The 17,529-nt window shown below is 35.9% G+C and overlaps 1 protein-coding gene across 15 annotated transcripts in view; it reads left to right on the forward strand.

The window, feature by feature from the left end:
- heph (polypyrimidine tract-binding protein 1 heph) overlaps nucleotides 1–17,529 on the forward strand; it is a 455,618-nt gene that overhangs the window by 326,535 nt on the left and 111,554 nt on the right. For 13 of the 15 annotated variants that reach the window (XM_031916317.2, XM_086906233.1, XM_086906236.1 and 10 more), the window contains one exon: nucleotides 11,220–11,369. In XM_031916317.2, coding sequence (XP_031772177.1) covers nucleotides 11,220–11,369 — 150 coding nt within the window. Of the gene's footprint in view, nucleotides 1–4,262; nucleotides 4,566–11,219; nucleotides 11,370–17,529 lie in introns of those variants that run through there. The other 2 variants (XM_012486051.3, XM_086906240.1) reach the window with 1 other exon arrangement.

Below are 17,529 nucleotides of genomic sequence, written 5' to 3' on the forward strand. Positions count from 1 at the left end.
ACATTTACACGCTACGATGCACTAAAGGTGCAAATTTCTAGGGAGAGGTTTTACAGTTCGTTGAATTTTATGTTTTTGTTTCATTTTAAACGAACCATTTTTCTTTTTTCGTAAAATGTTGATCAATAACGGATGAAAATGTTAGAGACGAAATATTCTAAGGGAGAGGTTCGCTATATAAAATGGTTCGCTAAATTTTACGTTTTGTTCTATTCTAACCACTTTTTTGTGAATGTAAATTACAAGGGATGGAATATAGAGATAAAATGTTCTAAGAGAGGGAGAGGTTGTATAAAATTATCCCTTAAATTTTATATTTTTTGCTAGCGTAGAAGACTTTTATAATTGAAAAGAGAAATCGTTATAAATATATATACATAAATCAATTTTTAAATATCACGTAACAATTATAATTAGATATCATATATCGAAATGGGGAAGGATTGTACAATTGCTTAATGCAGAACGAAATTCAGATAATGAGATCTCCAGAAAAACAGGAGGGTGCTCGTAGCTGAAAAATTGAAGTTAGAAAATTCAATGAGACAATTGCCTTTTGCTGTTACCTAGCAACTTGTGAAACAATTGAAAATCCGGTTCACCTACAGGAAACCAAAAAAAAAAAAAAAGAAAAAAAAAATAAAACAAAAGCTAGGGCAAACGACAGTAACTTCGGCTGCATTCAGCGAAACAAAGGCGCTAATAACTCTCTATCGCGCAAAAAACCGAGTAGACTATCCTCTGTCTCGATCTATCGATATTGCGGGGGGGAATAAAAAATAATAAATTGAAAAAAATATTCCTCTCGTAAAAGAGGATCAATTGTGATTGTGATAACAGTGTAATTCGATCGATTCGGAGGAAAAAACATGCCATGACAATTTTTATTGGATTAATCCTTTATCTCATGTTATCGAATCGTATATGAAAAACAAGAATTATGCTCTACGTATAATCGTTTGAAATTTTATAAATTTTTCTTCCATAATTTATAAACTTTGAAAAATATAATTTAGTCGTTTTCGCCAATACTCGTTCTATTTAAAAGTATGAAATTATTAATACTTTTTGTTTTAAGATAAATAAGAAATAATTTAGAGTCTTCTAATTTCTATCAGAAATTTCGAGATGTAAAATTCTCTTCAAAAAAAAACCTTACTTATTATTCCCGAGAAACTCGATTCTTCTCGATCTCTAAATTATCCTTTCATGCATAGCGCAATCCACTCGAATAAAGCGTTGCGCTTCTTCCTGTCTTTTTTTTTTTTTTTCCCTCTCCCCTCCCTCCTTTCTTTCATCCTGCCGTACAACACGGTTGATCGGTGTAAACTCGTCGGCCGAACGAGGAATCGTGGATTGCCCCAGCTACGTGGATCACGAGGGTGGTATTGAAAATGTAGCGAGATGGTGGAAAGGTGGAGGAGATGTATACGTATATAAAAAGGTCGAATGAACTATCGAAATCGATACACACACACACAGCAGGGTGTGTGTATTCATCGAGAGATCGAAACGCGAGTCTAAAGGGGACGTGTCGGAGGGATGAAAAATGGTAGCGACTGGCATTTACACGAGCGCATACGGGCACGAGTAGGGAAGGGAAGGCTGGCTATTTTATTAGGGGAAATCGAGATAAAAGTAAAATATCGTGTAGTTTAATGCGTCGCTTTGTAATAATACCGATTCGCACGATGCGAATCTTTCCTGGCCAGTGATTCTCAACCTGTGAGTCCTCTGTCAAAGGGAAAATAATTGAAAAATTTTGTGTGAATAGAATTATTTGTATACTTATGATGGAATTTTGTTTTGGGGGGGCGGGGTCGCTATTCGCTATTATTTGTTTTAATTTTTGACATTTCGAGGATATCGAGGCAATTTTCAAATGGTAATTAATTCAAAAATAATGTTGCTAGTCCATGATATTTTGATTTGAAAAAGTTTTGTGGTCTTATATGGAGGATTGCAAGGATAATTTGAATAATGAGAGATGGAATCGAGTAGATTTTATTTTTCTCGACGTAATTGGATATACAGTCATTATATTGGAAGATATATTAAATGCTTTATGCTGAAAGGTTTTATATTGAATTTTGTTTTAATATTACACGATCGATTGGTTAAGCTTATATTGAAAAAGTCGAGTCTTTTCATTTTTTTCCTCCTCAAATTTCTATGTGTAAAATTATATTTTTTAAATAATTGAACCGCGTTTCCCAAAACGGAATGTAAAATTAGGGGATGAGATCATATTTCATCCCCGATATTCGCATAAAAAATCGCTCCTAATGGAAAGCTCATAATCGAATATAAAAAAGCTACGTATTCTCCACTCCAAAAATCCCCAATTCGAATTCTATTCAAACCGAGTAAAATTTAACGAGCTAATCAATTTTCTCCATTATCAAATACTTCTAATTAAAAATTCCCAACTTCTCTTCGATCAAATAATTTTTTGTTAAAAACAACTTGCAAAAAAAAAAAAAGAAACTTGGAATTTTTTCCCCATCACTCGTAACATCCATTTTCATTTTCATAAAATTTCTTTGCGCGCAGAACGAGAAATACACACCTTTTCATCTTTCGGTTCCATCCTTTTCTTCCTTTCCTTTTCCTTTATCCTACGTCGATTCGATCCACCTTTTTCACCCCATTTCTCATTCGTCTTGGGGCGATTCCTTCGGCAAAAGGGTGGCGACCAATTAAACGAACAGCAGCCTCCTTTGCTTTTTTCCCCGCAGTTACGTCCATCAGTCTTCGCCGTGATCGGTGTTCATTTATAGAATCGTCGATATCCTTTACCGCGGATAATTGAAAAACGAAAGACGAGCCACGCTCGATTTTTCTTCGAATCTCTCATTCCCGTGTAACGTGGCTTTTCCTCGTCACGGATCGTTGCATCTGTGTTCCACTCCACCCTCCACCTCGTGGATCGCAATTAATTCGATCGAACGAGAGATCAACCGCGATAGCTGAGCACTTTTGCATTCGTTGCTTCGCGTATTGTTTTCTTCTTTCTTTTTTCTTTTTTTCGTATCCTTTTTTTTTTTTTTTTTGTTTCTTTCTTCTTTTGTCTGACGCTTTGTCCATGATGTTTCTGATTTGTCCGGATAATTGATAGACGTCGATTCTTTCTTTTTTCCTCTCTTCCGTAGAAAAGGGTTGATTTATCGTGTACTTTTAGAATGGTGATGACGCTCGATTCTATTGGAAATTGGAGATATATATATTTTGTTGAAGGATTAATTATGTTATAAATTTGTCGAGACTGGTTGTCGTAATAAGTTAATGTTTTTTGCATAGGTGTTTTTATGTATAGATAATTTTCAAGATAATCGTTTTTAAGACAGGATGTGATAAGCAAAAAGATAAATTGAAAATTCTATAAATTGTTTAAGTTATTAATAAATTCGGATAGAATAATAATAAAAAAATTTCAACAAACTTTCGAAAAATACAAGTAAAGGGATATCTGAATAAGAAAAGTATCTAATATCTGTTCAAAAAGCATTATCACAATGAGTACTCGCCTTTATGCACTCTACGGATTCACTCGAGTGAATTTATCGCGAGAAAACGACCCAAACCTGGTTTCGAACTGTACTCTGGTTCGTCTTCAAAGAAAAGAATCTGGGTTCCCTGTTTGTGATCGAGGGTGGAAACATGCCCGAAGGGCGGAAGTTACGCCAACGAGAGGAAAGAGAAAAAGAGGGAGGGAACCTACTTGGAATTCTAATGGGGATGCGAGCATAGTGTCGCCTGTTGCGCCCTGGCACGTGCGCCCCGTTTTCAAATATTTTCTTCAAATATATTTTCATTGTAATATCGCGGGAAAAGTAATGTGAAAATAATTTTTATTTCTTTAATATAAAAAGTATTACGGTATTAATTCAAATGAATAAATTAAAATAGAATAAATCTTATTTACAAAATTTAATGGATATTTTTGAATTTTCGTGTCTTCTTAATTCGAAAACAAAAATATTATATTTTATCTCCACGCAAATATAAAAATATAATTTACGATAAATTTCGAAACATATATAATTACTATCCTATGATGAAAATAAATATTTAAAACAAAAATATAAGTACATTTCTATTCTTAATTATGAATTATAAAGATACAAGGAATAATACGTATTTGCATCAATTCATTTTTTCCGCCAAATTAATCTAAAGAGCGACACCAGATCCCCCACTACTAAATATCAAGCGCGTCTTACCCGAGGAAAGTCGAGCAACGACGGAGACGCCCGAACGTCAACGTGACATCGACCGGCACGTCGCGTCATTGTTACTTTCTTCGCGCGTTCAGTTTTGCTTATCATCGTATTTCGAATGTGTCGTAATGAAGAAACCGCATCGTGGTTTAACGTGATCGCGGAGATTACCGATTTTGTGTATTCTTTTACTTGACACGTGTCCTCGCGTTATTTCTATCTTGTGTCAGTGCTTCTCTCGCCTCATCAATGTTCAAACGATCCATGGGCATGCGCAACAATCTGCAAAATAAAACGTTTGATAAAAAGCGATTTAGATTCTTATTGGATGTCCTGTCTGTACATGTGAGTATTTATTTTCTTCTTAATTAATCCTATTTCGTTTAATTTTAAAACGTTATAACTGGATATATGGAAGTCGAAGTTTCATATCGATTGTTTCGATATGTGGATCGATATTTCAATATGGCAGTATCATTGTATTTATGCAATGTATCATGACGTGACTTATATATATATATATATATATATATATATATATAATAGGATATTGCGTTACGTTTATAATATATATCACTATTTATAACATTTCTGGTTATTAATATATATTTCTTATGATTATTCATTCATATGGTACGTGATAATTACATTAATATATTGTACGTTAATTTGATCTTCGAACGTTACGCTGTTAGGTTAGGTTATATTTTTAATATTTATCAATAAATGTGTTTTATTGTAATTGAAAACACATTTATTATAATAATTTTCATTTTAATCTAATATTGAATTAATATAAGATATGATTAAAATTAAAAGTTTTAGTATATATTATAATTCGATTATATTTACGCAATATTTTCTTCCATTTATCTTCATGGAAGTAATCGGTATATTTTGAATTAGTTCATGGTCATTCTATATAAGAAATAACAAAAACTAAACTATGTAAACACAATGTAGCCAGAAAGTTCTTGCGTGACTATGATACGTTTCCAAGAATTTCGTTTCATTGTAATATTTACCTATATTTATATTCTTGGAATATATTGCCTTGAAATAGATTATGTAATTTTAAGAGGAAAAATATATATGTATATAAAATAATTATCATATTGAAGAGAAATTTATAGTTTTAAATGGTATAAAATTTCTCATTATATTTCTTATATATTAATTTTGGAATACGGAATGAATAATAAAATAGTTAATTATTAATATCGCAATATTAATATTTAATATTCGTGTTTAATTTTGTGTTACTTATTATTATTAATATATTTATATTTAAAATTAAATAATTATTTAAAATTTTATACAAATTTCTATTGTTTTCATTAAAATACATAAATAATCATTTATCGTGTTATTATAAAATATAATACGAATAATACGGAGAAAACAATGAAAGTTCTTTTTTAATTGTTTTTATTCGTCAAAATTCAAAAGCATGTATCCAAATAAATTATTTCTTTTTATTTCATTATTTTATCGCATAAATGTTTATAAATTTCTATCAGAAAATTCTTTTTCCGAGAAAAAATCCTACTTTTGCATTTATGAAATGAGATTAAACATTAAAGATTCAAATACGTAATATTACAGAGATAGAATTTTAAGTTAGTACGGCCACAAACTTGAGACCGTAAAAGATTAAATTTTAAAGTCTGGTTATCGCTCATAACTACTCAAAACATTCTTCTACTGCATCCTTAAAATATATAGAATATTTATAAAATTCGATTTGAAAGAAGTTTCAATACTTCTTATAGAAATAACATGCATAAAAATAAAAACTTCTCATAAAATTTGTGTCTTATAGAAAAACAGAAGAATATTTTGAATGATATAAAAAGAGAATAACATTGAATTATTTAAAACAAATTATATAATTATATAAATTTGTTTATCATATTATTACATCAAGGTAAAATTTAATATATTTGAAACGAAATTTTATATACTATTAGGACAATGATATTATTATTTTTTTTTTTATCATCATTTTACATACAATTCAACTAAAATAATACAATCGTACAAGTAGAAGTAAAAAAAAAAAATCATCACGATTTCTCACACGTGGCATATACTATACGTCGGAATTCAGGGCAGATTTTCAATCGCGTTAGCGAAAACCCTATTGAGCGCAGAGACGACAAAGCGGGATAGACTCGTCGTAGCTGGATGGAACAGGATAAACAGGACGATATCGATGGGAATCTCTCGTTGGACCGAGTCTCCTCTCCACGAATAATGCGACAGCTGATTTTTATTATTGGGGCAGGATCGGTTACCCCTCTCGCGTGTTTGAACGGTGCATCGCGTCAGAACTTGTTTGCCACTGCATATTGCGGTGCATCTCTTGCAGATATTTCTGCAAGATCTTTGCGGCATTTGGCCCGTGTGTTCCAGCCACGTTATAGTTGTGCCTCTACGATTTTCGGCAGATATGGTAATTGAAAATTTCATTTCATCTTTACGTTTTATCTTACATTAGCTTTTTAGACGATATTATTGAATTTCCTGTTTTTTCTTTTTTTGACAAATCAATTTTTATCTTTGTTAAGTTAATTTTTAAGGAAATTTTGTTCGTTAATTTTTCGTTATTCGTAAAATAACATTATTAAAACGATAAATTTGTGTGTAGTTCAACTCGTCGTTGAAGTTTCTTAAACGAAACAATATTCGCGATTATTTACGAAATTTAAGGAAAGAATATTATAAAGGGTTGTAAAATACAGTGAAAGGGAGGGAGGGAAGGGGTGGGGGGAGGGGAGAAAATGGCACCGCTTGTTTCCTCCGGGTAGAAAACGGTAGGGTCCTCCGTGGCGGGGCATTTTCTAACGGAATTGGAATGTTGACTTCCGGTTGGCGGAGCGCATCCTCCCTCGTTATCAGCCGATGGGAGGAGGTCACGGTACCCATTTCCTACAAGCGATTTTCCGCGAATTGCCTCTATTATGTCCAATTATCGGCTCGGATGAAGGAAGACGTATTCTCGGCGAGACGAGAAGGCCTGCCTAGAAACTGAAGGGAGAGTGAAAGTAGTAGTATTTTTATCATCCCTTCGAGTTAACCCTTTGTAATAATAAAGATCACGTTTGCGAGTAGACAAATTTTCCAAATATTATTATCATCATCATCATCATTCCATTGCGTTGAACGAAATCGAAAAATTATGCAATCCACTCTTCCTTCGTGCAACAGCAATAAAATAAAGCACGAACGTTTCCCTGAAAATTATTAACAAAGAGAAATTAAAGATTTTGGAATATTTAAAAGTGAAACTAAAAACGATTTTACTCGAAGGTAATAAATATTTCGTGATCGGACAAGCTTGATAAGCCCAGATCCGGAGAGAAAGACAGGAGTGGGGAGGGGAAAGAAATTATCGGTCGAGTTTGGTACGGATAAGTGGAAAGAAACGAAGACACTGGAGGCAGCACGTTGTCCAGGCGCACGAACTGGTCCTCGAGGTCGTCGTGGAGGACGGTTGAACGATCCTCGAAGCAAACCTTGTTTGCAGCATTTCTCGTTGCCTAAGCTACCTTTGCTAGAGCGAGGGAAACGCCGGCCAATTAAGCCTCTTCTTCCCTGCGATCGACAGCCACTCGCGTGACGCGTCGTTTCGCCCTCGACATCTCGAGTGTCTCATTTGATAGCCTCTTCTTCGGAATTGCTCGCGCTCGACTTTTGTCCGACCGGGATATTTTTCCCCAACTTTCCTTCCCCTCGCCGCTCCCTACCACCCTCTACCCGTGATTTTATTAAATTTCTTCTACGCGATTTAGAATTCTTGAAAGAGTTAGAATAACGAGTTAGGTTAACAGGTGGGTAAATATCATTTCGATAAATTAAACTCGAGTAATTTATTATTCATAGCGTCGAATAAAATTAACGTATAAATATTCGAGTATTTATAAATGAAATTTTCGCTCGAGCAGTTTTATTTCGAAATTTTCAAACGGATTAATTTTTTTTAACGTTAATTAATGGTGTTAGGTAAATTAGATCAGATAAATGATGATGGATTTAAGCGGAAGTAAAAATTGAAGATTTTCTGCATTAAAGATTATTACGAAGAAGATACAAGTATTGAAAAATATTTGTGTTATTAGTGCAATCACCATCTCTTTCTTAATCCGTATCATTCTCGTACAATCTATATATATATATAATTCACTCTCGTTTATTGTCCTCCCTTGTCGTTCGAAAGTTCGAAGCACGTAAAAGTATCCACTCAACGAGTTTTCCACCGTTTCTTTCCAGAGATTCGAGTCTCTTCAAGTGGCTTCTGGCGGATTCGGCTAGCCTTTGAAATTAAACCCTCGATTTCTTTTGATCCCGCCCCAATTCTTCCGCCCCTTAAGTCTCGAAGAGCATTCGGCAGTTGTTACATGTTGGACTCTGAAACTGACCTCTCTTTCTTTTTTTTTTTCTTCTTCGCTTGTTTCGATGTTGTATTAACGATGTTGTTTAACGTTCTCGATCGGTTCGGGATCAATACGGAATTCGGGAATTTGCGAAAAGATTGTTGAGAAAGATTCTTTAGAATCTTGACAATAATTGAAATCATTAGCTATGATTCGTTTGAAGAATGAATAAAAATTAATTGTCAATGTGTATCACGAAGATATGAAATTTTTATTTTTGCATCGATTATCTCTTTGATCTGATGGGATTGGAGAGTGATATTCATGTAAGAGATAAGTGAAATTATTATTGGCAAATTTTTTTTACAAAATCGTCAATTTATCCGGAGAAGATAAATGATAGGAAAACGATATTCAATCTGCCAGGTGCATTTTTCCATGTGGCACGTGGATGACAGGCAAATCGACGTCTACAATACTGGGACACCTACAAATTTTGATCATGTATCCCTCACAAATATATATTCCTCGTGATTTATTAACTGTCACTCGGAGAAGATCAATTTTTAAATAAATATCTCGATATGCAATTTCTCTAAACTTTCCTGATTTCTAAAAAAAAAAAAAAAAAAAAATAAAAAAAAAAAGAACGATCGTTTATCAAGCAAAAAATATTCGTCTATTTCACGATAAAAAATATCCCAATGATTTCTTCTTAACAAGCTCGACGACTATACATACATCATACAGATTGGACGTTGCATTTTTTTTTTTTTTTTTTTTTTACTTCCAAAGAAATTTGTATTTAACATATCCATAAAACAAGGACTTTGAGAGTATCAAACGTAATTATTTATTTCGACGAGATCATTATTTCTATACTATTAAAACTATTAATATAACTTAAATATAAATCAATTTTCTCGTCCATCATCGGTATCTATGAATCGAATCGAATGTATTAAACATTGATACATCGCTTTATTTATTTATTCCTCTCGATGATGGAATGCAATTAAAAAAAAAAAAAGGATAATAATACACGTAACGATATAAACAGGCGGAAGAAGTAGGTAATGCCGCATTATGCGGCAATTAAAGTGTTCGATTACGAATCCTGCGTACATCTAGCGCAACGATGAATTATGCGAAACGATGCCTTCGTTATGCATCGTGCACGCGCGCTCGATTATCGAATAATATACGAATATAATACGCTATTATACGCGAGCACGACCGATCACTTCGCATTCGAGTCGTACAATCTCGTCCCAAGAAATCTCTCGAAGGCAAGATTTAATCCGTCCCACCATTATTCCCTGTAACCACGATAATTCGCGTATCCCCTTCGCGTAATCGTTTTATTTCCGATACTCGATTCTTCGAGAGTAAATATTAATGCTCCACCTGTGTTTAAATAACCTGGATTTACCACGTATTCGTCGTATCCTTTCTCTTAACTTTTCTCTTTAATGCTCCTTCGATTCAACTCTCTTCGTACCTTGCGTTATCTAATAAGCGTGTTGTTAACAAAAATTGACGAATACCTGGAAGAATTCGAGAAACAAAATTTTCGTCCCCCTCCTCCACGTGCCGCTGTAACTACTTTTCAAACAAGAGGGAAATAGGACGTCGTCGGAACCTTAACCAACGCGTGTCGAACGAGAACATCTGGAAGAAGGGTTTACAGAGCGTGTAGAAGTATCTCCCCCTCTTTCTCTCTCTAACTCGGTAAGAAGCGCGTTTTCCGATCGGTTAAACCCGAAACCTCGTCTCGAATAAAAGAGAGGCAGGGCTTGAAGGGAACAGAAGAAGAAGAAGAAGAAGAAGAAGGAAGAACAGGGCTGCGGTGCGCAGCGAGAGTGGGGCAGAGAGTCTCGAGTAGATTGAACCGTGATTGAAAATTCCGCCGGCGGCGGGATTTCGATTTAAATTTATACGAAACCGGGCGAAAAGTTTCGTCACTTGTGAGTGTGATCTGCACGCGTGCGCCCGTTTTAACGAGGGCTGATGGAATTTTAAGAGGCGGGCTACCTCCCCTCTCGAATGCAATTTTTGAACGGAGGAGGCGGAAATGTTTCTCGCGATTTCGTTTTTATTTCGACGAGAATAGAGAGGAATTAACACGGCCTCGTCGTTTGGGATGTACTCGTTCGAAGACGATGAGCGTTACTATTGTTCTCATCTCGATGAAACCTTATCTATGAGATAGTATAATGAACCTGGTGGGAATATTTTTTGCGATTGGTTTCTCTTGTGAAATAAGTAATGACGAGTATTTCTCTCGGTTATCTCATCTCTTGGGTCTAATGTCGCGTTTTACCTCGTTCCAAGTATTGTTATTGAGCGTCGTGAGCGATTACACTGGATACTAATGACGTTGGAAGATGTTTTATTTGAATTATTCTCGGGAACAAATTTTCTTTCGAATAACCGTCGCAATTTTTAAAATAATTTTATTATTCGAATTGTCGAAAATTGTCGGAAATTCCATCAGAACGGTGTCTGAATTGTAATTCGAGACCGAGACCGTTTTTATAACGAGACATTTTGCAATTCGAGTAAAACTTTGAATGTGTAACTTGTGACCAACTAATGCAGGAACTTTGTGAATTGTGCACAGGTTAAACTCGACAAGAGCCACAACGGCAAACTTTCGAGGGTTATCCACATCAGAAACATCCCCAACGAAGTATCGGAAGGTGAGATCATCCATCTTGGCATCCCCTTCGGCCGTGTCACAAACGTCCTCGTCCTCAAAGGGAAAAATCAGGTAAATGAGAATCCATCTATTTCGAATGAACGAGAATATTATACACGGTTGATTTTATTTATAACGACAAGATTTCAGACAGATACTCGTTTATAATATTGAACTCGTTGACGTTAAACGGATAAATAGGAGCAGAACGGCAATTATAATAATAATTAATCGAGATATAGTCCTCCAAAATAACAAACTAACAACGGTAACGAATTAAATAGGAGAACGAGCAATTAACGAAATTTAATTATTCATTTCTCACGGTCAAAATCGGTTTCAATCGCGCTCAAAATTGTCCATGAATTTCAACGATTAATGGAAGAATTAAATGGTCAAATTCGGAATAAAGTATCTATTAGACAACAAATCGATCAAACCCCAAATTTGCCAGGCGATTATTCATTATTCAATTCAGATCGATTAGATCCAAAAATATGCAATATTTCCGTTAAATTATTCGCATTCCTGGCAAATTGCATCTCGTTAAAACATATAATGCATTATATAATCGACGCGTGAGAATTTCACCTTTTGAACTCTTGAATATAAATTTCTCGTCCAATCCCTACAATTATCAAATTTTTCAATCGATCGAGAATACGATTGGATCGAAGGATTTTAGCCGTGGACTGCATAGACCAAAATCGAAGCAAAAACGAATTTGATCCGCATGATCGAGCCACTTGGTAACCAGGACGCGGATGGCCGAGCCGAGCAATAAGAGAAACAATCGAATCATCGATTTCGGCCGGATGATCGGCCGTTCGACCATCATTATCCATTATTATCCATAGTGTGCCCGATGCACTTTATGCACGGAACATTCCCCCTCTCTCTGTTTCGCTTTTGTCTCTGCATTTGGCCACGCGCGCAGATTTCAGTTTCAATCATCCTTCCCTAATCAAAATTTTGTTTCCCTAATAGTACGTTAGCTTTCGAATCCGTTCGAATTATTCGAGGATTTGTTGTTGGATGACAAGAGCAGAGAAATTATATCAATACACTCGAGTGCGAGTGAATTGAAAAATAAAAAGAAGAAAATTAACAGAAAGTTTCGATAGAAATTTTTCCTTTTTACTTTACGATCGATTCGATTGATTCGATTAAGGATTTGGTTTATTATTCGCACGTGCGAGAGAAATTGTAGAGGAGGAGGAGGAGGAGGAAGAGGAAATTTAGATTATTATTTTTCGAGAAAGGAAAAGGAAAAGTTGGACACGTTTTTATGGAATACGTAAACCTTGCAAGTTGAATAATCTTTGTGATTTACTTAATATTTTATGGCTATTCGAAACCGTGGTTTCTAGAAAATTTAGCTTTCTAACGTTTACACACATAATTTAAGTATTCTTTCGTTAGCAAAAAACGGCTGTTTTTACTTTCTTTTAAGCAAATTCTTTTGTTAAATACGTGGAGTTTTACGGTAGAGTTTTAAGTGGAGGGAAAATTTTTCTGAAAGGCAGGTTGTACAAAATTTCGTAGAAAACGAGGTTGTGAAGTTAGTATCCCGTGAAAAGGAGATAAAGTGTATGGCCGTTGGATATGAGATACGAAATTTTTCAAGTGGGTTTACATTAATTTTAATTATCCTAATTCGCGAGGAACGAATTTTGAAATGTGCAACTCTTCCTTTCTATACAAAATAATTAATATTAATAACAACCTAAAATTCTTTTTCACAAAATCCACTTATTGTAAAACGGCAAGAATAGTCGGATGAAAAAATACACGCGTATAAAATATTTCGCGCAATACTCGGCTAAAATATAATGGTCGAAAAGAAAAAGAAAAAAAGGATTTGTTCAATTTTCAATTTTATATACGCACAGAATGCATAGGGGGGGGGGGGGGAAGCATACACGTACGCTACACGCACCCTAAATATTCTATGACGCAACAAAAGAACCACTGGCTATCGAGTTTCAAATTAATCACAATCGTGTAACCAAATAACCAAAAATAATTACAAAATCGTAACGCGAAACCGAAGCAAAAATCAATTTTCAGTTTTATTTCGCGGAATGCTAAAAATAAAACGTTATTTCGATACATATATGTATGTAACGAGAAACAACTCATCAACTATCACGTTTCGAATTAATCACAATTGCCAAAAATAATTAGAAGATCCGATCGAGGCTGAACGAAAATCGACCCGCGCGCCATCTTTCCGCACGGCGTTACAACGCGAAATTGAAAGCCGAGAGAGATTTAGCGATGCGTTTTCATTTAGAAGGGGCCCTCCCTGCCGGAAAATTACGCGTGTTTCGAGGATGAATGGAATCTCTGCACGCCGGAATATTTCGCCGCAGAACGATACGGTCCCGCGGAATAATTTGTCGCATCCTGTGTACGTTACAACCGAATTGGGATAAATTAATATTAATAGTCGCGAAACACGCGTTTATCGTTTACCTCGATTACCGCCTCGTTCGACGTTTCAATCTTTGACGCGGATAATTTTAAAACGAATTCTCGTGAAAGTTCGGATGGTGCAATTATATGGGATTCACGAACGAAAAGAGTATCGAATATAACTCTATATTTAATATACTATATGTCTATTTAATGCAAACTTAAATTGATTAAGTTAGGTTAGGTTAGGTTAGATTTAGTTATAATACAACGGATACAACTCTATTTTTATTATTTAATACGCTTACTTGAATCGATTAAGTTAGGTTAGGTTAGGTTAGATTACATCACAATGTGCGTTACGATACAACGGATTCGAGATAAATTAATATTAATAGTCGCGAAACACGCGTTGTATCGTTTACCTCGAAAATGATTTCTCGTGAAAGTGAAAAATCGTAATGGTGCAATTTATATGGGTTCACGAATGAAAAGTATCGGATATAACTCTATTTTTATTATTTAGTATATTACGTGTCTTACTCTATCTAATGCAAACTTAAATTGATTAAGTTAGGTTAGGTTAAATTAGATTACGATTTAACGTGCAATATAATCGGGATGAATTGATATTAATCGTCGCGAAACACATGCTCATCTCGATTATTGGCTTATTCGACGTTAAATTCTCGAATGATTCAAAAATGATTTTTCGTGAAGAAAATTTAGATCGTAATGATGCAATTATAGGTTAGGTTTGGGTTTCTATTAGATTCAAACTTAACGGATAAGTTTTGATTAATATTTTTCCATTTGCTTCGACTCTCCAAAGTTTTTCCACGAATATTGACATTAGATAACGCAATGTTTGTAATTAATAGATAAAATTCGAAATCGATAAGATTCGATTACCTAAATGTTCAAGTAATTATAATTACGTCTATCCGAACATTTAGAGCGATAGATTCGAAAGATTTAATAATATTCCTTACACAAATCTAAATTCAACAGACATCTGTCTGTTCCTTTCTAAAACTAATTTCCCTTGTGATAATTCGCGTAAACAACAAGCCTCCCTCCCTAACCTAACCTTAAGTCGTTCCAACAAAAGTTAGCGCGAAAATCGCAATTTTTCTTCCCACCGGTGTTACAAAATTTCACCAACTTTTCACTCAGTTGCATTAAATCAACCTATCCATCAATTCTTGGCGACAGTTGGGAAGCAAGGCTGGAAACCTTGAAACACACACTCGAACACAACTGAAATCGAATCCTATTACTCGCTCCTTTGCACAAAGAGCACGCGCGCGCGCGCGCGCATTTATCGTAGCTCACGCACACGCACCTCGGCTACATACGCTGTATTTCCGCCGTTAATGCGTATGTAATTTGCGCAGCGGCTAAATCTCTTCATCTGGCTCAATGCGGCGGACCGGTGCATCGATGCATTATTTTAATCCCCCCCGGTATAAACAAACCGGGAGCACGCATTATCGTACCTGTTGTACTGACCGCCCTACACGCGTTCCGCTTGCCTACCGTTCACGTTTCCGTTAGCATGCATTAAATATCCGCAATCAGGATCTCGCGAGCTTGCATAACTCGCATTCCCTTATTTTGGAACAATTAAATCTGTTTTTCTTTTCCCTTTTCTTTTCTCTCTCTTCTTTTTACCAAATATCGAATCGAAAGTGGGCATTTCTTGGAAAAATTTTGCCAATTTTTCAAGGATGTACGTTAGAATGTTTCTTTTTTTTTTTTATTTTATCTTTTCTGAAGATCTTGAATGTTAAAATCGTAATCGTGAAGTTTGATTCTTAGTTTTTCTGGAAAAATTTAGCGATAGATAAATGGTGATCGTAATTTAACGCAAGGCCTCGTTTTTCGCGACCAATTCCTTTGGAATATTGTAGTTGTATCAGTGTTACCAACCTTAATTTATTTATTTTTGAAAATGTAACAATATGGACAGCTGTAAAGATCCATGAAGAATGTATTTAGGAATGCATTTAATAAAATACTCGTACACTATCCTTATTGTCACTACGATATTTTGTACAAAAATGTTAGAAAGGATGTTGCGTTGTGTAACCATAGATGATTATGGACAGAAAATTGACGCTTTTCACCTGGGGAAAGTGGATGGAAATAAAGTCAACTTGCAGCGAAGATAAAGTTACAAAAGTGAAAGATGAGATAAAGGGGGATGAACTGTATATAACGTCGCATAAAGTATACAATTTCACAGAATGTATCTCAAAGAATTAGAAAGTTTCCTGAAAGTGGGATATATCGATCGAATAGCACTAATTCGATGCTTCGCCTCAATCCACTTATCCACGTAACCACGGAATTTCGGACGATTTGGAAAACCTCCGGTTTCCACGTCCCCCACGGCGATCATCATTCCCTTTGGTATCCCAAACCTATATATATATATATATATACCGGCGCAATCAGCCAGCGTCAAACTTCTCCTCGTACGTTTCACCCTCGACAAAGAGAGAAAATCGGCCAGACGATTCTCACGAAACGAATCTCACAGGTTTGACAGGTGTTTCCCCTCCTCGAAAGGTTAAGACAATCGAAGTAACTCGATCACATCCACTCTCTGCCCGTTTATTATCGCGCAGAAGACTCGCTACAGCCTCGCGGGGCCAAGCTTACCAATTACACGCAAACGGACTGCGAGCACACGATTGTTGGAACACGACAATGGAGGTGTGCCACGGCTGTAACGTTGCGTCAAAGCGCCACCCCTCGCTCCCCTGTATGATGCCTCCGCTCTCGAGGATCAACGGGGCGGGTGAATGCCTGCCGGTGGTGGATAGTAAATCGAGTTTCACGATGAACCGGGCGAGCTGACCCCCGCGGGCACTTTCGCTGTGTTTGCTTTGATTCGAAGTTTCCGGTTAAGTTGGTTACCGGAACGGCCGCTGCCCTCTTTGTCCGATCCCACCAGGAGAGCCGCCAGGCCTGTTGGATTTTCGATATCGTACTCTGGCGCTAGTGTAGCGAGGATTCATGCACCCTTTGGGAACCGGTCATGATCACTGTCACGGATTTTCACTGTAATTTCGGATACGTGGAGGAGCGATGCGTGTCGTGTCGGGGTTGAAAGATTGTTTGCGCTTGGAGGAGGAACAATTGAGAAAAATGAGTTGCTTGTGAATTTATGGATCTTTTGGGAACCGATTATGATCTCCGTCAGGGATTTTTATTGAAATTTTGGATATGTCGTGTTGGAGGTGAAAGAGGAATAGTGAGAAAAATGAGTGGAGAGTTGCTCGCGAATTCGTGAACTTTTTGAGAACCGATTATTTTGATCAGGGATTTTCATTGAAATTTCGGATACGTGGAGGAGCGATGGATGGATGTCGTGTTGAAAGAGGAATAATGAGAAAAATGAGTTGCCTGCGAATTCGTGGACCTTTTGGGAACTGATTATGATTACTGTCAGGGATTTTCATTGAAATTTTGAATACGAGGAGTAATGGGTATATGTCGTGTTGGAGTTGAAAGATTGTTTGTGTTTGGATGAGCATATGAAAGAGGAATAATGAGAAAAATGAATGAAGAGTTGCTCGCGAATTCGTGAACTTTTTGAGAACCGATTATTTTGATCAGGGATTTTCATTGAAATTTCGGATACGTGGAGGAGCGATGGATGTATGTCGCGTTGGAGTTGAAAGAGGAATAAGGAGAATTGCTTGCGAATTCGTGGACCCTTTGGGAAGCGATTGTGATCATTGTCAAGGATTTTGACTGAAATTCGGATACGGAGTTGAAAGATTGTTTGTATCTGAATGATATG

The sequence above is a fragment of the Apis florea genome, unplaced genomic scaffold (genome assembly GCF_048593485.1).
Source record: "Apis florea isolate Af1SG1 unplaced genomic scaffold, ASM4859348v1 contig_2492_pilon, whole genome shotgun sequence".
Classification (NCBI taxonomy): domain Eukaryota; kingdom Metazoa; phylum Arthropoda; class Insecta; order Hymenoptera; family Apidae; genus Apis; species Apis florea.